We start from the raw sequence: 24,943 nt of genomic DNA, 5'->3' as shown, positions 1-24,943 counted from the left end.
ATACATTACTGTCACTGTCACTATCAAAAATGTGCTGTCACGACCGAAACTTTGTTTTGTTAAAAAACAAAGTATACTGAATTATTAATTAAGATGTTATGATAGTTTTTGGTTCGATATATATTCAACCTAATGAATCCTTAACTTTGAAATCAGTATGATCAATTTTCAATCATAAATCACACTTGAAATATTGTTTAAATGGTAATTGTTATTCATTTACCTTATGTTATTGATAAAACCATTGACACTTTCTTAAACATTTCCACAACGTTTTAAATCAATTTTGTAGAATGGCCCATTTACCATTTAAAAGTTTGGGATCAGTGAGAATTTAAAGATTTTTTTAATTTAGCAAAGATGAAATTGAATAATAGCAACAGTAAAGACATTTATTAAAATAATTATTTAAAAAAAAAAAATAATAATAATAATAATAAATCAGTTTCAACAAAAATATTAAGCAGCACAACATTGATTTCAACATATTAATAAGAAATGTTTCTTGAGCACCAAAATTTGAATAAAAATTAGATTTAAAATACATTACAATAAATAAGGTTGTTTTAAATTTTATTATTTTACAGTATGACTGTTTTACTGTATTTTTGATCAAATAAATTCAGCTTTGGTGAGCATAAGAGAAAAAAAACACTTACCAATCCCAAACTTTGTGTGTGTGTGTATGTATATGTATATATATATATATATATATATATATATATATATATATATATATATATGTGTGTGTGACCCTGGACCACAAAACCAGTCATAAGGTTAAATTTGACAAAACTGAGATTTATACATCATATGAAAGCTCAATAAATAAGCTTTCTATTGATTTATGGTTTGTTAGGATAGGACAATATTTGGCCGAGATACATCTATTTGAAATCAGAAATCTGAGGATGCAAAAAAATCAAAAAGACTGAGAAAATCACCTTTAAAGTTGTCCAAATTAGGTTCTTAACAATGCATATTAGTAATCAAAAATTACATTTTGATATGTTTACAGTAGGAATTTTACAAAAAATCTTCATGGAACATGAACTTTACTTAATTTCTCAAGGATTTTTGGCATAAAAGAAAAATCAAAAATTTTGACCCATGCAATGTATTTTTGGCTATTGCTACAAACAAACCCCAGCGACTTAAGACTGGTTTTGTGGTCCAGGGTCACATATATATTCTGCCATTCAAAATTTTGGATCAGTAAGATCTTTTCTGCTCATCAAGGCTGTGTTTATTTAATTAAAACAGTAATACTGTCAAATATATTATTGCAATTTAAAATAACAGTTTTCTATTTAATATACTTTAAAATAGCATTTATTCCTGTGATCAAAGCTGAATTTTCAGTATCATTACTGTTTTTTAGTGTCACATGATCCATCAGAAATCATTCTACACTAAAAATTTTTAGTAAATTCAATTAATAATTTTTTTCAAGGTAAGTGGTTGCAATCAATTTATTTTAGCTGCATTTAAGTAAAAAAAGTTTTTTTGAAAGTTAGTCAACAAAATTTGTTTATTTAAATGTAACTACTGCAACCACTTACCAATAAATCATTTTTTTCAGTGTAATATGCTGCTTTATCATCAACGTTGGAAACAGTTGTGTTGCTTAATATTCTTTTGGAACCTGTGATAATTTTTTTTAAAGATTCTTTGTGAATAAAACATGAATAAGAACAGCATTTATTTAAAACAGGCATCTTTTGTAACAATAAACACTACTGTTCAAAGTTTGGGGTAATTTTTTTTTTTTCTTTATTTGAAAGAAATGAAAACGTTCATTCAGCAAGGATGTTTAAATTAATAAATAAAAAAAATTGATAGTAAAGACTTACATTGTTAGAAAAGATTTCTGCTTTGAGTAAATGCTGTTCTTTTTAACGTTTTATTCATCAAAGAACCTTGAAAAAAGTATCACAGATTCCCAAAAAATATTAAGCAGCAACTGTTTCCAACATTGATAGATGTAGATATAGATTTTCCTCTATATTCTTGTAATCCACCACAAAAATGTGTTCATAATGTCAATACGCCATATGAACACGTAGGATTTCTGGTCCTTATCTTAAAAGTCATTGTCAGTCATTTAATGGGGAGATCCCTGTTCTGTTCGGATGAGAATTCCACAATCATCTCTTATGAAATCCTCTTATGGGGATGACGGGGCTTGTCTTTAAGTGACGGCTCTTGATTTCATAACGCGCGGTTGTATTTATTTTCAGTGATCCAGCGGGGTCTCTGCTCTCAGAGCGGCAGAGTGCTGGAGTGGATTTGGGTCATGCTAGTTTTAGAGTGCCTCTCTTCACTCTCTCAATCCATCAGAGCGACAAGCCCTAAAAGGATATTCACATCAGTAGTTAAAAAGCCAGGCTTTAACACTTACAGTTCAGCTTTCTACCCTTGTTCCTCACCACAAGCTTTTTTAAAGACACAGAAAAAGCGGTTTTTGATGCACAGTGATCATATTCAGCTGGAATATCTTTGACCATTTTCTGTTTTGACCTGTGCATATTGCTTTTGCCTCCTACTCATCATCTCACGGTTTAATGAGCACTCGCTCTGTACTGAAAAAAGAAGGAAAAATTGAATCAAGCGCTCCTTTGCATAATGTTTTCGTGATCTCAGCAGATGTTTTAAAGCTCTCTGTCTCTCTCTTCATCTCTCTTTTACAGTAATTGCCCTTTTTCCTTGGCCGCAGCCCTGGCCCGTGGTACAGCAGACAGTATCCTGCAAAGCGATCTCTCCGTGTACTATCTCAACAAGAGTGCGGAGGATGGAACAGACACGCTGCCTCGTAAGTGCCCTATAAAAACCACACCACACCACATAGACGTAACTTGGACTGTGAAGTCTTATTTTTGAACGAGACAAGCCTAGTGTAGATTCATTGTGATTTTCTTAATCCATCTGAAGTTGTGCAGTGTCAATAAAGCCAGTGAATGAGTCAGGTCTGCATTGAAGCCTTGCTATCGAGTAGAGATCTCGTGATATTTGATCCAAATGTAGGCCATTCTGCACAATTTTAAGCCTCCTATTCAACTGCAAATTTAGGTCACGTACTAACTTAACGGTGGCCTGAATTGCTTTCTTATCTTTCTATATTCGAATTGAAATGGCAAAGGAATTTGAGGTGAGAACACAGTTTTGGCTGGTTTAGAAAGGAGCAATTCATATTTGACACCTTTCTTTATGATATTGTGTCCGATCTGATTCATTTCCCCTTCACTTCGCTTTCACCGGCAAGACTCCTTTGCATTTCGATTGTGGACATACAATATGTTAATGGCATATTGTCATTGGCCTATATTTAAGATTTTTTTTTTTAATCTGTAACGCTCAATATTGCATATTTAATTTTTGTTTAATTGTACATGCCAATTTCTTTTATTTTTACATTTAGGTTACCTTTGCTGTTATCTCTAAAAATGTTCTTATATCTTTTTTTGTTATATTTATTTAGACAATACACTACATTTTTACCATCAACCATACCATGAAAATAATTAGCATTTTAATGCACTGTAGCATTTAAAATAATTTATTTTAGCATTAGATTTTTTATTTATTTAAAAAGTATGCTGTATTTTAACATCAACCATAGCATGAAAATAATTATTATCATGCACTTGTAGCATTTAAAATAATTAATTTTATGTTTTTAGTATTATATTTTTGATTTTATTTAGACAATGTCTAATTTTAACATCAACCATAACATGAAAATAATAAATTATAATGCACTTGTAGCATTTAAAATAATTAATTTTATGTTTTTATTATACATTTTTTGTTTTATTTAGTCAATGTATAATTTTAACATCAACCATAACATGAAAATAATAAATTATAATGCACTTGTAGCATTTACAATAATTCATTTTGTTTTTAGTATTATATATTTTTATTTATTTAGACAATGTATAATTTTAACATCAATCATAACATGAAAATAATTATCATTATAATGCACTTGTAGCATTTAAAATAATTTTATTTTTAGTATATTTTTAATTTATTTAGACAATGCACTGTACATTTTTAACATCAACCTTAACATGAAAATAATTATTATTTATAATGCACTTGTAGCATTTAAAATAATTGTATTTTTAGTATTATATTTTTTATTTATTTAGACAGTATACTGTTTAATTTTAACATCAACCATAACATGAAAATAATAAATTATAATGCACTTGTAGCATTTAAAATAATTTTATGTTTTTAGTATTATATTTTTAAATTTATTTAGTCAATGTATAATTTTAACATCAACCATAACATGAAAATAATTATCATATAATGCACTTGTAGCATTTAAAATAATTTTTTTTAGCATATTTTGAATTTATTTAGACAGTATACTGTATAATTTTAACATCAAACATAACATGAAAATAATAAATTATAATGCACTTGTATCATATAAAATAATTAATTTTATGTTTTTAGTATTATATTTTTTTTTACATTTATTTAGTCAATGTATAATTATTTAATATGATTTTGTTTATTAATTTGGTTATTTTAACATTTTGTACTGCTTATATATTTATATCTTTTTGATTTATTTTGACAAAACAGTGTAGAATTTTAATGTCATTTATGTATTGTAACATTTTGTGCTGCTTTATATATTTATCTTTTCGGTTTATTTTGAAAAAAATGTATAGAATTTTAATATGCATGTTATTTGCATTTTTTATTTTGTGCTGCTTTATATACATTTATATCTTTTCAATTTATTTTGACAAAAAAGTTTAGAATTTTATTATGCGTGTTTTTATATATTTTAACGTTTTGTGCTGCCTTATTAAAATTGTATACTTTTTTGTCAAAATAAATCGAAAAGACAAATATATAAGACAGCACAAAATGTTAAAATATATAAAAAAACATGCATATTAATATTCGATACAATTTTTTCAGAATAAAAGATATAAATATATAAAGCAGCACGAAATGTTAAAATATATTTTAAAACATGCATATTTATGTCTTTTCGATTTTTGACAAAAAAGTATACAATTTTAATATGCATGTTATTTATATATTTTTTCATTTTGTGCTGATTTATGCATTTATTTATTTTCGATTTATTTTGACAAAATAGTATACAATTTTAATATGCATGTTTTAAAATATATTTTAACATTTCGTGCTGCTTTATATATTTATATCTTTTCGATTTATTTTGAAAAAACAGTATAGAATTTTAATGTTTATGTATATTAACATTTTGTGCTGCTTTATATATTTTTTATATTTTCGATTTATTTTGACAAAATAGTATAGAATTTTAATATGCATGTTTTTTATATATATTTTAGTTTTGTGCAGCCTTATATATTTATCTTTTCGATTTATTTTGTCAAAAAAGTTTTCAATTTTAATATGCATTTTTTATAATATATTTTAACATTTCGTGCTGCTTTTTTTATTTATTTTGACAAAACAGTATAGAATTTTAATATGCATGTTTTAACGTTTTGTGCTGCCTTATATATTTATATCTTTTTTATTTATTTTGACAAAGTATAGAATTTTAATATGCATGTTTTAAAATATATATTTTTATCTTTTCGGTTTATTCTGAAAAAATTGTATAGAATTTTAATATGCATGTTATATATATATTTTAATTTTGTGCTACTTTATATATTCATATCTTTTTTTGACAAAACAGTATAGAATTTTAATATGAATGGTTTTTTTTATGTATTTTAACATTTTTTTGCTGCTTTATATATTTATATTTTTTCGATTTATTTTGACAAAATAGTATAGAATTTTAATATGCATGTTATTTATATATTTTTTTCATTTTGTCCTGCTTTATATATTTGTCTTTTCGATTTATTTTGACAAAAAGTAGAGAATTTTAATGTGCATATTAATTCAATATATAAATATATGCAATATATAATTTTTTTTTATATTTTAACATTTTGTATTTCTTTATATATTTACATCTTTTCAATTTATTTTGACAAAATAGTATATTTTTTATAATAGTATAATTTTATTATGTTATTTATATATTTTTAAATTTTTTGCGGCTTTACATATTTATATCTTTTCATTTATTTTGACAAAATAGTATAGGATTTTAATATCCATGTTTATATATATATATATATATATATATATATAAACGTTTTGTGCTGCCTTTATATATTTATATTTTTTCGATTTATTTTGACAAAAAGTATAAAACTTTAATATGCATGTTTTAAAATATATTTTAACATTTCGTACTGCTTTATATATTTGTATCTTTTCGGTTTACTTTGACAAATTAGTCTAGAATTTCAATACATATTTTATTATGTCTTTTTAACATTCTTGTGCTGCCACAGAGAATGGAAATGTAGTTTGGTTTGCCCTTCCAAACAGATTACAGTTCAGCTTCTGTTAGTTTTCTGTTAGTAAAATGACATATTTCATCTTTAATTATGACCGACAGCAATTTGTTTCCACCATAATTCTTTAATAGACATATGACAACTCTGGAAGAAAATTCAGAGTTTCTCCACTGGTAATTACAACATTGTGGTGGCGTTCATGTGCACTGATCTCATAAATACAATCATTCCGACAAGTCATGAAGGCTGCAATAATTCTCTGTGGTTCACATCCAACGATTGCCGTCATGAGTTAGCACAGACATTCACATAGCCCGCTGATCCCAGACACTTTCCTGAATGGACGGTAGATTTATAAATCCAGATGGACTGCAATCTGTGTTGCGTTTAAGCACCGCTCAAAAATACGTCAGAGAACGAGAACTCCACTTGAGCCGAGTCTGGTTTGCCTCAGCTAGGACAGTTGATAAAGGGTTTTACGGGAGGTACAGTCCTTTAAACAGGCCTACATGACGTGACCTGTTCCAGCAGCAGAGAGTATGCTTAGTGTAAGTCGTAGCAGTGGAAACGACTGACATCAGTACAATGGGCGGCAGACAGACGTCTGCTCAGGGCAATGGCAGTACATACTGTTCACCAACTCAGCCCTCAGATGGCAGATTAAATTCAGACATTGTGCCCACGGAGACAAGACAGAGAGAGCATCTGAAAGGCTAAGGGAAGAGAAAAGAGCATGTAATGTCTACTTTTACAACCATCAAAAAATCTAAAAGGGCTCTTCAGCCACACAATGCTAAAATACATCTGTCAAAGGCAGTACTGAGGCAGACGAAAATGCAGCCTAGGAAAAATATGCAATAAATGGCGTAATAAAAAAACAGGCACTCCATTAGGCAAATCTAGGACTTTGCCATGTGTTTTGGCATGCAAACGCTCTTATGAGCTTGAGAAACAAATGACATGCTTGCCAATGATACTTTAAAGGTTTTGTGTACACAAAAATAAAAATTCTGTCAATTGTTTTACCCTCATGTCTTTCCAAACCTGTATGATTTACTTTCTTTCTTCTCTTTGTAATCAAACAAAAGATGCTTTAAAGAATGCTAATGCTGCACTTTTCCAGACAGTGAATGCATTGACCAGAAGACAAAAAACTCAATAAAAAGCCCAATAAAAGTAATTCTCATATGGTATATTCCAGGTCTTCTGTATCTGTTTTTATTATACATTTTATTCACACTTCCAGATATTCAAATTTGGTGCATTTTTGGTGAATTTATATCATACAATTCTGAGAAATGAAGTCAGAATTGTAAGATTTAAATGGGCAATTCTTTTTTTCAGAATTGTGTGATATAAACTCGCAATTAAGAGTTTATAAGTCGGAATTAAGTCAGAATTGCATGACATAAACTTGCAATTGCAATAAATAAAATCAAAATTGCGAGATGTAAACTCAGTTTATCACAATTCTGATTTTATTTCTTGCAATTCTGACTTTTTTTTTTTTTTAAATAAAGTCCAGTTCTGATTGGGAAAAAAAAGACAAATATTTTCTCAGAATTGCGAGTTTATATCTCACAATTCTAACTTAATAAATAACAGTTGTGTGTTATAAAGTCAGAATTGTAAGATATAAAATCGGAATTCTGAGAAAGTCACAATTGCGAGATACAAACTTGAGATATAAAGCGTCAGAATTGCAAGTTTATCTTTGTGACTTCATCTCACAATTGTGACTTTTTTTCTCAGAATTGTGACTTTTTCTCAAAATTGTGAGTTTATATTTCACAATTGTGACTTTTCTTAGAATTAGGAGTTTGTCTAGCATTTGTGACTTATCTCACAATTGTGACTTTTCTTAGAATTGTGAGTTTATATAGTGTTTATGTCTGTGTTATAAAGTCAGAATTTAAAGATATAAAATCGGAATTCTGAGAAAGTCACAATTGCGAAATACAAACTTGAGATAAAGCGTCAGAATTGCGAGTTTATATCTCACAAGTGTGACTTTTTTCTCAGAATTGTGAGTTTACATCTCACAATTGTGACTTTTTTTCTTAGAATTGCACGTTTGTCTCGCAATTGTAACTTGTTTATATCTTACAGTTGTGATTTTTTTTTCAGAATTGACTTTCTTAGAATTGCGAGTTTATATCTGACAGTTTCCTCAGAACTACGTTTACATCTTGCAATTCTGACTTTTTTCTCAGAATTGAGTTTATATTTCACAATATTTTTTTTTCTTCAGAATTGCAAGTTTATACCTCACAATTGTGACTTTCTCAAAATTGCGAGTTTATATCACTTAAATGAAGTTTTAAACTCAAAGATTTAAACTAGCAATTGCAAATAAATAGTCAGAATTGCTAAAAAATTTTCCCCAGAATGGCAAATTAATAGCTCACCATTCTGACTTTATAACCTGCAATTGCGAGTTTGTATTGCACAATTCTGAGAAAAAAAGTCCAAATTGTGAATAAAAAGTCGCAATTACCTTTTTAATATTTTATTCAGTGGCAGAAACAGGCTTCCATAGTGACATGAGAACCAGTAGCAATTGGTGTCATTTAACCGGATGTGATGCACTTTGATCTGCCAAAATGTTGGTTTGGAAAAAAACATGATTAAATGACAGATTTTTTTAATAAACTATCCCTTTGATAGGCAACTTTATTTATAGTTATCCATTAAACACTTTAAACACTTTATATCACTACCTGGAAAGCTTTGAGGACATAAAGAGCAGCATATAGTTCACAGGTGGGTGTAAAGGCAGAGCGTGTGCTTGAGAGATATTGACAAGAACTTCACAGAACGACGGAATGTCAGTTTTAGTCCACAGAGACCAGAGCTGGAACAATCCCATCATCATTAACCAGTCACCTCCTCTCTCTCTTTCTCAGTTGGCAGATGGCCTCTTTTGCCCACTGTCCTCGATTCCGCTTCCACTGTGCATTTAATCAGCAGCGCATGCACTCTTCCTTTCCAGTATGATATTGCAATCAAATCTGTTTGGCTTGTGAGAAAAAAAACAGCACTGTCTGTTTGTGTATGATGCATGTATGTGTTTTTTAACACTGTTGTGACATATGAAAGAATGGATGCTTAGTCATCTTGAATCTAAGCAGCTCAGAGTGTTTATTTCCGCTTGTATAACATGTAACATGTTATTTGCCACGACAGAGATTGAGTCGGTGAAGCTGGCCCGGCTGATCTTCAATAAGCTATGCGAGACATGCTGTCATTGGCTAAAGGAGTTCCCATATCGCCGCCGCCAATTGCCATACTATGAGACCTCCATCCACGCTATTAAAAACATGCGCCGAAAGATGGAAGACAAACACGTCGTCATTCCTGACTTCAACACGCTCTTCAATCTACAGGTATGACCTTCATCATGACTTTCACTTGATCATGAGTTCACTCAAAAATGATAGTTCTGTATTTAATTACTCACCATCATGTCATTCCAAATCCGTAAGACTTGACGTTAATCTTCGGAACACAAATTAAGATATTTTTGATGCAATCCAAAAGCTTTCTGACCCTGCATAGACTGCAACATAAATGACACGTTCAAGGCCCAGAAGGGATAAAATATTATCAGGAAATATTGCAAGATGGATTTAATCCTGCAGCACCCGAATGAGCAACAGGGCTCAATATGTCTGAGGATTTGTGCAAGCTGCTAAGCCACAGCTCCGACCCACAGGCAAATTCAAAGTCATCTAACAGCTGATGAATACTAAGGCTGTCAGCAGCTCATGAGTGTTTTTCATCAAAAACTCATTTCAAGGCCTCTGCTGAGCCTTCCGCACTTTAACAAACATCTCATACAAATATCTAGGTTGATGCTAAAGCATCAATACACTTAACATCAATTTTTCTGTGTAATAGAGTTGTGTTGAGCCTAACATCTCTGAAGAAGCAGCATTATGCAATTTCTTTCCTGATTGTCAGTGTAATTTCCAGTCGAGCGAGAATGTGCTCCTTCACCGGAAAGCAATAAGTGCAGACAGATTTGCCGCCTCACGTCCAGATCTACTTTGTTTCAGATGAGATGTGTGGGCTATTCTTCCGCTAATAAGAGCAGACACTGTGACATTGCTGTCCACTAGCATGAAATAGACTCTCCCTAAAGCACGACTGTGGGGAATATTCCATCCTAATGGGAGCACGTTTTATCAATACGCTCTTCCCTACCACACTTTACTCATAGGCGGTTCTTCATCTGTCACATCCAGTAGCCGTTTGACAAATGCTGGGCTTTTACTGGTATTATTGGCAAACACCAGTATCCCTTTGCCTTAGGCAGAAGCAGATCAGAGACCAGTCTCAGCCATAAGTGGACATCATTCAATGCATTTACACAGAGAGAGAGAGAAACATAAACATAGTTGTTGTTCTATCAGTGCTGTTCCCCTGAGCAACATACAAAACTAGAATGCTCCTAACATAATTAAATGATGCAACCTGGTTGGCGCCAATGGTCCTGTGGGCAGTGCGCCGACATATCATAGTGTTACGGGCATCCCGAGTTTGAATTCTGGCTTGAGCACCTTTCCCGATCCCACCCCCTTCTCTCTGTCTCACTTCGCTTTCTGTCTGCTCTACACTGTCCTATAATAATAAAATAAAAATGGGGGAAAAAAGATGCACACTCAGGAGTACACTTTGTCGTAGTTAAAAGAATTCTATTAAAAATGTAAAAAGCGAAAACAATTACGTTTGTCATATGTATGGAAGCCTGTTAGTGCCACTGAATAAAAAATAAAAAGGTAATTGCAACTTATCTTACAATTCTGACAATTTTTCTTATCTCACAATTCTGATTTATCAAAATTTGGACTTACATTATTTGACAAACTCACAATTGTGAGTTCATATCTCACAATTCTGAGAAAAAAGTCAGAATTGCGAGGAAAAAAAATTCTGAATTGCGAGATATAAACTTGCAATTTTGACTTTTTGCCTTTTTATCTTACAACTTTGACTTTATTTCTTGCAATTGTGAGTTTATATCACATAATTCTGACTTTATAACTTGCAAGTAGGATTTTATATCACAATTCTGACCTTTTTTTCTCAGAATTGCGAGCTATCAAGTCAGAACTGTGAGACATAAACTTGCAATTCTGACAACATCAAAATTTGGACTTTATAACTTGCAATTTTGAATTTTTTCTCAAAATTATAAGATATAAATTTGCAATTGTAAGAAAATCTGCATATGCAAGTTATCTCGCAATTCTGACTTTATTTCTCAAAAATGAAAAAGTCAGAATTGTAAGAAAAAAATCTGAACGGCGAGATATAGACTCGTATTTGTGAGACAAATAGTCAGAATTGCAAGTTTTTATCATAATTTTGACTATTTTAAGTTTATATCTCGCCATTCAGATTTTTTTCTTACAATTCTGACTTTACTTTTTCAATTGTGAGAAATGAAGTCAGAATTGCAAGTTTATATCTCGCCGTTCCGATTTTTTTCTTACAATTCTGACTTTTTCAATTGTGAGAAATAAAGTCAGAATTGCGAGATAAAAACTTGCATATGCAAGTTTATTTCTCACCGTTCAGATTTTCTTCTTACAATTGAAAAAGTCAAAAGTCAGAATTGTGAGAAAAAAATCTGAATGGCGAGATATAAACTTGCATAAACTCGTATTTGTGAGACAAAAAGTTAGAATTGCAAGTTATTATCATTTTGACTTTATTTCTTTATGTCTATTAAAATTACATATCAATTTTGAGAAAAAAAGTCAGAACTGCGAGATAAGTCGCAATCTTTTTTTACATTTTTTTTTTTTTATTCATGTGGCAGGAATGTGCTTCCATATGTTTATAATACTCACTACTGCCGGAAGTATTATCTAATTTACATAGCAATTTTTACTTTGAAATGATCACAAAAATATTAATAAAAACACAAAAGGTGTATATGATCCAGTAAATTCATATACATATATTAATTCAAATTTTATATTCACTACAATTAAAAAAGCTGCAGTATGTATTTGATTTGTGTTTGTTTTATGCATATGCATAGAATACAGAGTGTTGAATTATATGCTAATATTTCAGTCCTAGAGAGCTGTTTTTAGATTGAAATGTTCAGAATAACTATTGGAAAAGGCACCAAAAAAGTGAAACTAAATCACAAACTTTTTAATGACCTGCAATAGAAAAAAAGATGCATTTGATTTGTATTTTATGCATATTATGCAAATATTTTAGTCCAGAAGAAATTAAATCACAGAGACTTAGGGTCTGTGATGATTATGCATTTCATTTTCTATAAACTAACAATAAAAAGTTGCAAGATCCATTTTAATGTTTTTAATTTATGATTATCCTGACCTGTACTGTTTGTTTGTTTTACATATATCCTCCACTTAATTTTGTCCCCTTGTGGGTGAAAAACTAATTTTGTTGCATACAGATCATTGCATGCATTAGATAAGATGTGGATTATTGTATTAAGTGATTAATAAAAAAAGAACAAATTAATCAAAATCAAAACTGTTGTTGAATGCATCCATGTGTCATAAAAACCTCAACTAAATGTGAGCATTTTCATATTATCTCGAGACGCTCGGGTACAGCACAGACACAGTGTCACAGTAATGGCAGCTCAGGGATTCTTCCATAATGAAATCCGTATTTATACCAATGAGAGCTTATTCCGTTTGACCGGGCCTGCTATGGAACGAAGCCATTTAATAATTCGTAAGCTGCTGATAATTAAAAGCGATCGACAAGAGGAAGCACCAACATTTTGATCTGCATATATTTCTCATGTGTAATATTTCATTTAGCTACGTTGACTGCAGTTGATTAGAGAGCAGCTTCTGATCTGTTGGATGCCAGAGGTTGGCCTGTTTTTGTTTTCCGTTTCGCACGGATTGAGACATTTACAGGGATTTATTTCAATTAAGAATGGATTATGAGGTCTTTTATGTGGCAATAAGCTATTTTTTAATGAATAACAACAGGAACATTTCTTTCAGTTTAGCAACTGTAACAAAACACTTTGAATCATGTAATCTGCAATCATCAATTAAATGAAAAATTAAGTTATTTTTTAATGAGGTAAAGCTAACAAAGTATGTGTGTTTAGGATCAGGAAGAGCAGGCTTTTTTCGGCGTTTTTGATGGTCACGGTGGGGTGGATGCTGCCATCTATGCTGCCAATCACCTGCACGTAAATCTGGTCAGACAAGAAATGTTCAGTCAAGACGCCGGAGAGGCTCTGTGTCACTCCTTCAAGCTAACAGATGAGCGCTTCATACAGAAGGCATCACGTGAGGTGAGTTTCTACCCCTCAAACATCAAGATGCTCATATCAGCCCTTTTTGCATTGACAGCATCTGTATATGTTTGGAACAGAACCTGCGCTGTGGCACCACAGGGGTCGTGACCTTTCTGAGGGGTCGCACGCTGTACGTAACCTGGCTGGGCGACTCTCAGGTCATGATGGTAAAGAAAGGTCAACCGGTGGAGCTGATGAAACCACACAAACCTGACAGAGAGGTGAGAATGACTTATTTCTTATTATTTTTGACATTTTTTTAATACATTTAATTGTAATTTTATTTTATTAGACTAATATAAAATGGTCTGGTGTTTCAAGTCCATATGTCTATTTTACTAGAATAATATGAAATGGTCAGGTGTTCCAAGTATATATGGCAAATTTATTAATGTATTTTTATTTTATTTGATTAATATAAAATGGCCAAGTGCTCCAAGTATATATGCCAATTATTATTTATTTTTTTTATTTTTTTTTTTTTTTAGATTAATATAAAATGGTTAGGTGTTCCAATTCCATATGCCAAATTTATTTAATTTAGTTTAATTTTATTTTATTAGACTAATATAAAATGGTAAGGTGTTTAAAGTATATATGCCGATTTGATTTGATTTAATTTTATTAGAAAAATATAAAATGGTCAGGTGTTCCAAGTATATATGCCAATTTTATATAAATATTTTTAATTTATTTTATTAGATGAATATAAAATGGTTAGGTGTAACAATTCCATATGCCAAGTTTATTTTAATTTAGTTTTATTTTATTTTATTAGACATATACTTTAAACATCTGACCATTTTATATTCATCTAATAAAATAAAATAAATTAAATCAAATCGGCATATATACTTTAAACACCTTACCATTTTATATTTATAGCAATTTAATTTAATTTTTTATTAGACTAATTTAAATTGGTCAGGTATTCCAAGTACATATGCCAATTTAATTAAATTTTTTTATTTTATTAGACTAATATAAAATGGTCAGGTTTTCCAAGTATATATGCCAATTTAATTAAATTTTTTTATTTTATTAGACTAATATAAAATGGTCAGGTGTTCCAAGTATATATGCCAATTTTATTTTATTTTTTCTTAGACCAAATTAAATTGACATATATACTTGGAACACATGACCATTTTATATTAATTAATTTTTTTTTATTAGACTAAAATAAAATGGTAAAGTATATATGCCAATTTAATTTGATTTAATTTAATTTATTTTATTAGACTAATATAAAATGGTCAGGTGTTCCAAGTATATATATGCCAATTTAATTTGATTTAATTTAATTTATTTTATTTTATTAGACTAATATAAAATGGTAATGTGTTCCAAGTATATATGCCAATTTTTTTATTTTTATTAGACCAAATTAAATTGACATATATACTTGGAACACATGACCATTTTATATTAATTTAATTTAAAAAAAAAATTATTAGACTAAAATTAAATGGTCAGGTGTTCCAAGTACATATGCCAATTTAATTTAATTTTTAATTTTTTTATTTTATTAGACTAATATAAAATGGTCAGGTGTTCCAAGTATATATGCCAATTTAATTTGATTTAATTTAATTTTTTATTTTGTTTTATTAGACTAATATAAATTGGTATATATGCCAATTTAATTTAATTTTTAATTTTATTAGACTAAAATAAAATGGTCAGGTGTACAAGTTTATATATGCCAATTTAATTTGCATAATGTATTTTTAATTTATCGTTTATATCTCAGTTCAGCTCTTTATGTGGGATGTTCTTTAGCACAGTCCATTCAATTGACAAGAGTCATGTGACAGCAAATCTGTGTTACATAATGCACTCCCAAGAGTGGATCTGTTGAGCCACGTCTTTGGAGCTTTATCTATATAATGAAACTGAATAGAAGTCAAAGTTCAGCTGATTAGTTTCACTAATTGACACTGAACTGAACATGATTATGGTTAATGACTCCTCATGACCATATTGTTTGTTTGTTTATGCGTGTACAGGATGAGAAAAAGAGGATTGAGGCTTTGGGAGGGTGTGTGATCTGGTTCGGCACATGGAGGGTGAACGGCAGCCTGTCCGTGTCAAGAGCCATCGGTATGGGCCATTTACACAGTTTAACAAGCTAAACTGACAGCTCTGATTGTATTCCTAGCAAACATTGTGTAAAATGCTGTGACAGCCTACATAATTATATTGAATAGTGCTTTTCTCAATACATACAGTATTCTAAAGCAGCTTTACAGAGAATACGCTTCACAAATCCCAGTAATTGAGCCAAAGGCATCCTTAAGATGGTTGTGAAAGCCTTTGCTTTTGTGCTCTTTCAAGTATTCACTTATTTAGGCTGGATCTTTTGTAAGTTAAAGTGAACTAAAGGTCAGTGGTTGCATATTTTTAGAAGCGGATATACAGGCCACAGCAGAAAACCCTTTATCATCACACCATAGATTTCAGTATGAAGGAGACAGTGTTTTAGAAAGCAAACCCTGGCACAGACTCAATGTAATCAATGTAACCAGATTGTGCAGGTCTAAATCAGTAGCTGAGTCTGTGTGCTTTCGAAAAACAATATCGATTCTTGTCAAAACTTAAACCACCCTACTGTTTCAAAACTTGTGTAATCAGACCAACTGTGGTTGGAGTTGAAAAAGCATACAAACTTTTTCATTACCTCAATAAATTATTGATAAATTATCAGTGTACTTTACAGTATGTACATTAGCCAGGGTAAGATTACGGCATTCAGGCTAATGAGCATCCCTGCAATAACAAAGACTGACCTCCTGCAAAATCCTTGGGCAGGGTTCCCACAACTTCCTGCACAGGAACCGTTTCACTCCCTAAATGCTGATGGCTAATCTGTCAGATAATCCTATCAGTCTAGCATTTAATTCCCTTAAAGCTCTTGATTCATAAATAGGACAAGCAAGGCTAATTCTGCCATAGCCTAGGCAACTGGTCTTTTACAAACACCAAACAAGTCCAGACAGAACATGTCCAAGTCATATTGTACTCAAAAAAAAAAAAAAAAAATCAAAAGAAGCAAATAAGAAATTATAATTAGTTTAACAGAAGATTGAAGAATATTTTAGGACACTGCATTATGCCATTATTTGCATTGCTGAGTCTGAAAATATAATGTAATGTGCTTTTTACTTGTCACTTTAACATATACACACATACATATGCGCATATATATATATTTATATATTTAAAAATGTTTGTGATTTTACTTGTCACTTTACTATATATTTTTAATACATAAATATTTATATTTAAAATTTTGTATTTGTTGTAGTGCCTTTCATTTATGTAGATTTTTTTAGATTAATGAGAAATTGATCACATATCATTTTTTATTTAATTTTTAATTCTCACTTTACTATACATTTTAAAATAAATAATATATATTAAATATATATATAAAAATAATAATATATATATAAAAATATAAAATATATATATTTATATTTGTTGTAGTGCCTTCAATTTATATAGTTTTTTTAGTTATTTAATTTTACTTGTTACTTTACTATAAAATATTTATATTTAAAATTTTGTATTTAGTTAATGCCTTTCGTTTATGTTGGTTTTTAGATCAATGAGAAATGCTATTGTGATTAATGAGAATGAAAAATAAAATGTAAAAAATATTAAATGTGATTTCACTTTACTATATATATTTACTATATATTTTCTAAAATACAATATATGTATTAATATATATGTATATATAAATATAATATATATAAATTTTGTTATAGTAATTAAACAGTAAGGAATTCACAGTTTACCTTTTCTGAAAAAAAAATTAAATTATTTTTTTGTGACTTGTTACTTTCTGAAAAAGTTCTGACTTCTTGTCTCGGAATTTGAAATATATATATATATATATATATATATAAAAACTCAGAATTAAAAGAAAAAAAGTCAGAATTGCTGAATGCAATCTCAGGATTCTCAGATAAATCTCAGAATTATGTAACTCATAATTCCAAGAATAAATCTGATCTCACAGTTCTGAATTTTTGTCTCAGAATTTGAAATTTACATTAATTCTAAAATTAAAAAGTCAGAAGTGCAATTCAGAATTCTGATCTCAGTTGACTTTCTGAAAATTTTTGATTTTTTGTGACTTACTTGTTACTTTACTGTATGTGTGTGTGTGTGTGTGTGTGTGTGTGTGTGTATATATATATATATTTGTGATATTCACTTTCAGTTGATTTTCCATTTGCATGTACAGGTGACTCAGAACACAAGCCCTATATCTGTGGTGACGCTGACTGCAGTTCCTTCAACCTGGATGGCAGCGAGGACTACTTGATCCTGGCCTGTGATGGCTTCTATGATACGGTGAATCCAGAAGAAGCCGTGCGAGTGGTAAGCGACCACTTGCAAGAGAACAACGGGGACACCGCCATGGTGGCCCACAAGCTAGTGGCCTCGGCCCGGGACGCGGGGTCCAGCGACAACATCACAGTCATTGTGGTGTTCCTCAGGGACCCCCGTTTGCCCCCACCCTCAGATGAACCAGAGGAGGAGCAGGAAGAGGAGCCGGTAGAGGACGCGGGAGAGGAGGAGGAAGAAGAGGAAATAGAGTCCTTGCAGAGTGAGCTGGTGTGTCAAGATGGAGGGGCAGAGAATGGAGGCAAGAACCGGAGCGGCTGGCCACTCCAGCAGTGCTCTGCACCGGCCGACCTGGCCTACGAAGACCGCATGGATTCGTTTACAGACAGAACAAGTCTGAGCATCACGGGGCCGGATCTGCGTGCAGAGACTGGCTGCTTCAGGCTCCCAGCTTCATCCAGCCTCCCCCCGACAAGAACCGTCATGCCAGACCTGATACCCCCTTACGGCGGGGCCGGCGCAGCCTGGCGCCCCTACCAAGAGGACGGCCCCTCCGGGTACAGGCAAAAGCCCCAGCCTAAACCCAGAGTGCCCTCCTACACGCAGACCACCTCAGATGGACAATTGTTGGAGGTGGCTGCGCTCTTCCCCCAGGAGGGCCGCAGGAAGAGGCGGCTGGAGGTCATGCCCCTGAGGAGGGAATCGCAGCGCCTGGTCCGAAGGGCTAGAGAAAGTCACGGCCCTATGAGCTGCTTCCCTAGTGTGCCCTATCCTCTCCGCTCTCCAGAGAGGAAGCCTGGGATAGCCTTTCCCCATGTAACCCACAGCAAAAGGGTCTAATCGACAACTTCCTTGCCCCATCATGCCGCCCTCCGTCCCTGAAGCTAAAACACGCTCATGAATAGGGGCATACGAATGCATACATGCATACTCTGTTTCAAAACCTAGTGAGTAGCCTTCATAGGCAGCATTTTTAGATCTAAAAAGTTCCTCGTATTAAACAAACTTTAAGGCAGCATTGCATGTATTCTCTGGGCAGAACACAAACCCAGAATGAAGAGAGAAGTTAAAAATCTTTAAACAGTTTATTATATTTTAATCCTGACTATTTTACCCAATATTTGAGTGTGCTATAAATATTTAAGATTATCAGTATGAAAGCTAATTTCTGCCACAGAATAAAATTATAAAAAAGATGTACAAATTTTCATTATATATACAAACTCAGAATTAAGAGAAAAAAAAAGTCAGAATTGCTGAATTGCTGAACTCAATTTTGAGACTTTTTATCTCAGAATTCTATGTAAATCATAATTCCAAGAAAAAGTCTGAATTGCAGGATGTAAACTCAAATTAAGAATTGTGAATTTTTTCCCCTTAGAATTCTGATTCTAAATTCTGATGTCACAGCAAAAGAAATATGAATTTTGAACTTTTTTCCCCTTAGAATTCTGACAGTTTACAGTTCTGTCTCAGAATTTGAAATTTACATCTATAAATAAACTCTGAATTATAAGTTACATCTTGCACTTCTGACTTTTTATCTCACAATTCCAGATGTACACTCAAATTTTAGCAAACAAAACATGAATTTTGAACTTTCTTTTTCTCAGAATTCTGAGACAAAGTCAGAAGTACAAGATGTAACTCATAATTCCGAGAAAAAGCTGAATTGTGTGATGTAAACTCAAAATTCAAAGCAAAAAAATAATTATGAACTTTTTTGCCTCCAGAATTCTGATTTTCCAGCTCACACTGACTTTTTGTCTTGGAATATGAAATTAAGAAAAAGTCACAATTGCGAGATGTAAATTCAGAATTCTAACAAAAAGCTCAAAGTTGTGAGATAAAGTGTTGCTGCCTATGTAGAGTCCAAATGAGTCCATGCTGAGGTTCCACAGACGGCTGTCTATGTAGGAATCAGGCAGCTCACTAAGCTCTGGAACAGAAACACAATCAAACATATGAGAACCTACATTGCTTTAACGCTTCCACTCTCATCTTATATGAGCCAGCCTATCAGAATCCTTCATCACTCTCAGCCAGCTTCCTCCTCATAACCCTCTCTCTGGTCCAGTTTGATTTGTGTGCATGTCTGTGTGTGGAAGGGGGGAAAAAGAGTGTTGTTAACACTATGATAACTCTCTTCTGTTCATACACACACAGACACACACAAGTGAAGTTTCAAGCAAACCCAGTGTAGAATCAAGCAGGTAATTGCAGTCAACAGGAGTACAGATCTTGTGTGTTGGTTACTGAAGCCATTTTAATGTTTAAACACTACAATCTTTAGAGAAACTGACCTCGTAGACCTCTAAAATTATTTTTTCCCTCATCTAAAGCGTATACTTATTGTATAAACTGGTTACTCGAGGATGTGATAATGTCTATAAATTGCAGATTAGGATTCGTCTATAAATTACAGCTCAGGCATAATTATGACCTGGCTGTGATGAGTCATTGAGAAACGAGTGGCATCATATTCATGTGTGTTTATGTTTTTAGCATGTTTTTAGATGTTGTTTTTGACCCCATGTTTTACCTTCATTTTGTTAAACGTGTCCATTTATCTAAAAGCCATAAATGGTGCTTTTCACAAATAGTAAAAAACAACAACTCTAAATTGTATCCCATCTCGTATCCACCTTATTTTTCAATGCGGAAGTAAGCTGTTTTCTGGTTCATAAGCCACTGTACGGAAATAACAAGAGGAATAACAGCGTACAGTAAATGATAAAACGGTTTACACTACAATCCATTGTGTTCATAATTAAGATAATACATTAAAACAACATAGTAAAACACACTAATTTGCTAAATCAAACCGCAAAACAAGCCGTTTTGTATAGCTAAAAATACACTGGAAGCCAGACACATTCCATTTAAAAATGGCTGTGCCCAATCTTTACGGGAAGAACAAGGTGGATAATTTTAATTTATTAATATTGTGTTTTTAATTTAATGTTTATTGCTAGGAAATAGCAAAATCTTGATAAGATTCTAAAATGTACCAACTCATATAGTATTTAGTTTGACCTCAAGACGTTAAAGGTTAAGTGCCACTTTCACTGACTGTGTGTTGAAATAACAAAAAGATACAATTTTAAGGTCTATTTTGTATTCTATTTGTGGAAAGTGCTGGGCTGGTTTTGGGCGGCTGCCACGTTGAAGCATTTGCACATTCACCATATCTCCTGCCACCCTTTGATGACGCCAACTAGAAATAACATAACCCACTGACAGACAACACCTGTTGCTTTTCCAATCATTGCCTTGGAGAGAAACATATCAGATTAAATTTAGATGCAGTATATACATTTTCAGTTTTTAAAACCAAAGAAGAAAATGACTGAGTATTCATCAGGAGACACACTACCATCCCTAAACAATGCTGTAGTACATCGACAAGAGCGTGTTGTTAAACCCTGTTGAGAAAGATAATCTTAATGTATTAACCTCCCATTCAAAACAAATATGTTTGGTCAAATATGTCTTATTAATTATCTTTATATTGGCAAGCTGAATTAAGATCTGATTAATTGTCAGATATACACTACCAGTCAAAAGTTTTTGAACAGTAAGACTATTAATGTTTTTTTTAAAGAAGTCTCTTCTGCTCACCATGCCTGCATTTATTTGCTCCAAAGTACAGCAAAAACTAATATTTTTACTATTTAAAAGAACGGTTTTCTATTAGACTATATTTTTAAATGTGATCATTCAGCTTTGAAATCATGGGAATAAATTACATTTTAAAATATTCAAATAGAAATGTTATTTTAAATGGTAAAAATACTGCAAAATTGTGCTGTACTTTGGATCAAATAAATACAGGCTTGGTAAGCAGACCAAGAAGACTTCTTTAACATTAAAAATCTTACTGTTCAAAAACTTTGGACTGGTAGTGTAGGTTTGTATGGGATGTGTAAATGTAGCAAGAGAGGTTTGCTTGACAACAAAATAAGGCTGACAGGAGAGGCTCGTAGTCTGAAGTGCCCCTCAGGTGTTGAGGACATGGATAGTTGAGTTTCAGCAGCACAATGTGTGCCTTTATTATTTTCAACAAGGGCCTGTTTTTGACAGGCTAGGAGGTGGATGTAGAGTAAATCCGATCGCGCTACCACTTTTTTTTTCTATACACTACCAGTTTCTTTACTTAGAAATGGATACAACACTTAGACCACTTAGGAGAGAATTTGTTGCCATTTTAAAATGGTACATATAGTGTACTTAAACATTCATGTTTAACTCATTACTAACTTGAAAGAATAGTTTAGCCAAACACGAAAATTCTGTCATTAATTACTCACTCTCATGTCGTTCCAAACTTGTAAGACCTTTGTTCATCTTCGAAACACAAATTAAGATATTTTTGATGAAATACGAAATCTTTCTGACCCTGAATAGACAACAACGCAACTGACACATTCAAGACCCAGAAAGGTAGTAAGGACATGATTAAAATAGTCCATCAGTGCCTCAACTGTAATGTTCTGAAGCTACGAGAAAACAAAAATAACTTTATTTAACAATTTCTTCTCTTCCATGTCCGTCTTCAACGCTCATTCACAAGATGAACACTGTGCTGTCTATGCAGGTTCACAAAGCTCTCAGATTCAATAAAAAATATCCCAATTTGTGTTCCGAAGATGAATGAAGGTCTTTTCTGTTATAACAGTCACCATTCATCTGATTATTCGCTTTTTTTAATCTTTAATATCTCCACTTTTCTCACCAAAGTTATATGCGTGTTTTCATATTTGGCAAGTAAAATAATGTCACAGTACGCAGTCGCTACGCCATTGGATTTTTCTGTTCAAGATACCTGCGTAGGCCTGGTGCTTGACACAAAACACATGCGTGTTTCTGACTAGCGATGCTGCAACCCTTAACTCTTTCCCTCTTATGTCTATGACTTGTGCCATCCCTACCGTGCCATTGCACTAATCAATTTCCATTTATTTATTTTTCTGTTGGCGGAGGGATGAATAACAGGAGGGGGCAGGGCATAAACATCCATCACCTGTGTATTGTCATGCAAGCTCTCCTCATCTGCTTCCAACCACGAAATTCACCTGCATAAAGCCCAACACCCATCATCAGTGTTCTCGTATCAGAAAAAAGGGGCTTCTGAAGTTGATCTGTTATGGTGCATTTTAACTGGTCCAGAATGTACATCCAGATGTCGAATGTACTGAAACAGAAACGTGGAGCAGGATCAATGAAACTTTTACGAGATGCCCAGACTGTCCCGAATGTATGTACGGAATCTACCATCCATTACGAGATTCATCCCGATTTTATACCCTTTGTGGAAGTTTCTAAGCACGCCACCGGCTGTCCTGCCTCGTAAATCCTAGATCTGCACTAGAAGCGGAAAACCTTCGTATACGGCCTTCGAGACAGGATTGATGACCAGAGATTGATGAGTGCAGCTCACAGGACACGGACCTTGTGATGAAGCTGTGCTCGAGATGATATATACGCAGTGTAGATTCAGAGATAACCTTCCCCTTTGGCCCTCGCCATCATGTACAATCTCCCTCACGATCATTCCTCTAGCACCTCTTACGGGGCACAAATTATATATCGGAAGTGTAGTAACTTACATATATTGTATACATGTACGTGTGTTTGAGCGTGTGCGTGGGTGCGCGTAACGTTTGGGATGTGTATGTGACGTCTGTCTTCTAAATGTGCTATTTTAATCACCACTGATAACTCAGATGGATACAGAAGTCTGTAACGCTTTTCAGTAACCCTCGGCCCCGCCCCCTTCTCACTGAAGTACGTACTTGAAAACTACTTGGAAGCACGCAAACTCGAACAGATGCAGCACTGGGCGTCTGTAATGCATTCACAGGCTCTCGCTTATTCACCGAGTGGTAATGAGTCAAAGGACCAAAGTTTTCGGATGGTTCCGTTTCCAAGAAGAACATCTCACTTCGTCTTCACGTACTCTTGAGCCTTGCCCCCCCGTGGACTGACTGTTAGACGCAGCATTTCCCCTGTTAGCGATAGTTTCTGCGTCGAGGGCATGCTCTCGATCGTTCATGACGGTTAGCCCTCCTCACTTGCTGTCACTGCTTTTTGTCCATGTACTGTTCAGTACTGCTCTTTTTCTGCTAGCAATAATGAACCTACGCAAGCCATGAGCGAAGAGAGCTCTTCAAAGCTCTTCTTCTCTAAAACAAAGCTGAGGAAGGGTTTCCAGACAACTTAGAGGGGAAAAAACAAACGTATCTTTAAAAAAAAAAAAAAAGAAACCTATGTTACTGATGGTCATCACTGTATTCTATTAAACCTGTGTTGATGAGAAACCACTACTGTACTCTCAGAGCTTTTGTTTTTTAATGGGATGCGTGATTGTTTTTCATGGTGTGCTGGAAGTCGGTTAGATTTGATACATGATTACGTGAGCACAAGGATGATGTAATTCATTATTTAAACTTTTGTAGATTTGGCGTTATATAAAGCATGCCAGTAAGCAAAAAAAAAAAGGCAGCAAGGATTTTAAATCATCTTTTGCATTAGTTGCAAAAACTTGCTTGTCAATATGTGGTTTCATCAAATATTGTACTTGAGCTCATGATGAAAATGTACCTGTGTGACCTTTTTCGCAAGACACGAAATACGTACCAGTAGGTACATATTGCTGCAGTTTCCAACAGAAAGGAACACTAGAAGCGGTAAAACAGCAATTTAGTCGTTTTCGTACACAGTTATGATTACAGCTCCAAATGTTTTGCTTTCTGGACGTAACAAGTTTGCTCGGTAGCTCAGCCGGCATGAAACTGGACTTAACAATTTATTTATTTTTTTTAATATATAGCAAATTGTGACTGTTTTTCCTTACAATACTTAGAAGAAAAGTCCGAATTGTGTC

The 24,943-nt window shown here is 32.8% G+C and overlaps 1 protein-coding gene across 1 annotated transcript; it reads left to right on the top strand.

Moving 5' to 3' along the window:
• The first annotated feature begins 2,696 nt into the window (after nucleotides 1-2,696).
• On the top strand, nucleotides 2,697-24,380 carry LOC141299405 (protein phosphatase 1E-like). Its single transcript, XM_073829763.1, has 6 exons — nucleotides 2,697-2,812; nucleotides 9,570-9,769; nucleotides 13,507-13,695; nucleotides 13,776-13,919; nucleotides 15,708-15,801; nucleotides 17,954-24,380. The coding sequence occupies exons 2-6, from the start codon at nucleotides 9,704-9,706 to the stop codon at nucleotides 18,895-18,897; spliced, it is 1,437 nt and encodes a 478-aa protein (XP_073685864.1). The 5' UTR covers nucleotides 2,697-2,812; nucleotides 9,570-9,703; the 3' UTR covers nucleotides 18,898-24,380.
• Nucleotides 24,381-24,943: the final 563 nt, after the last annotated feature.

Source organism: Garra rufa, chromosome 23, assembly GCF_049309525.1.
Source record: "Garra rufa chromosome 23, GarRuf1.0, whole genome shotgun sequence".
NCBI lineage: Eukaryota > Metazoa > Chordata > Actinopteri > Cypriniformes > Cyprinidae > Garra > Garra rufa.
Note: the sequence above shows the minus strand (reverse complement) of the source record. Positions and strands in the feature narration are given on the sequence as shown.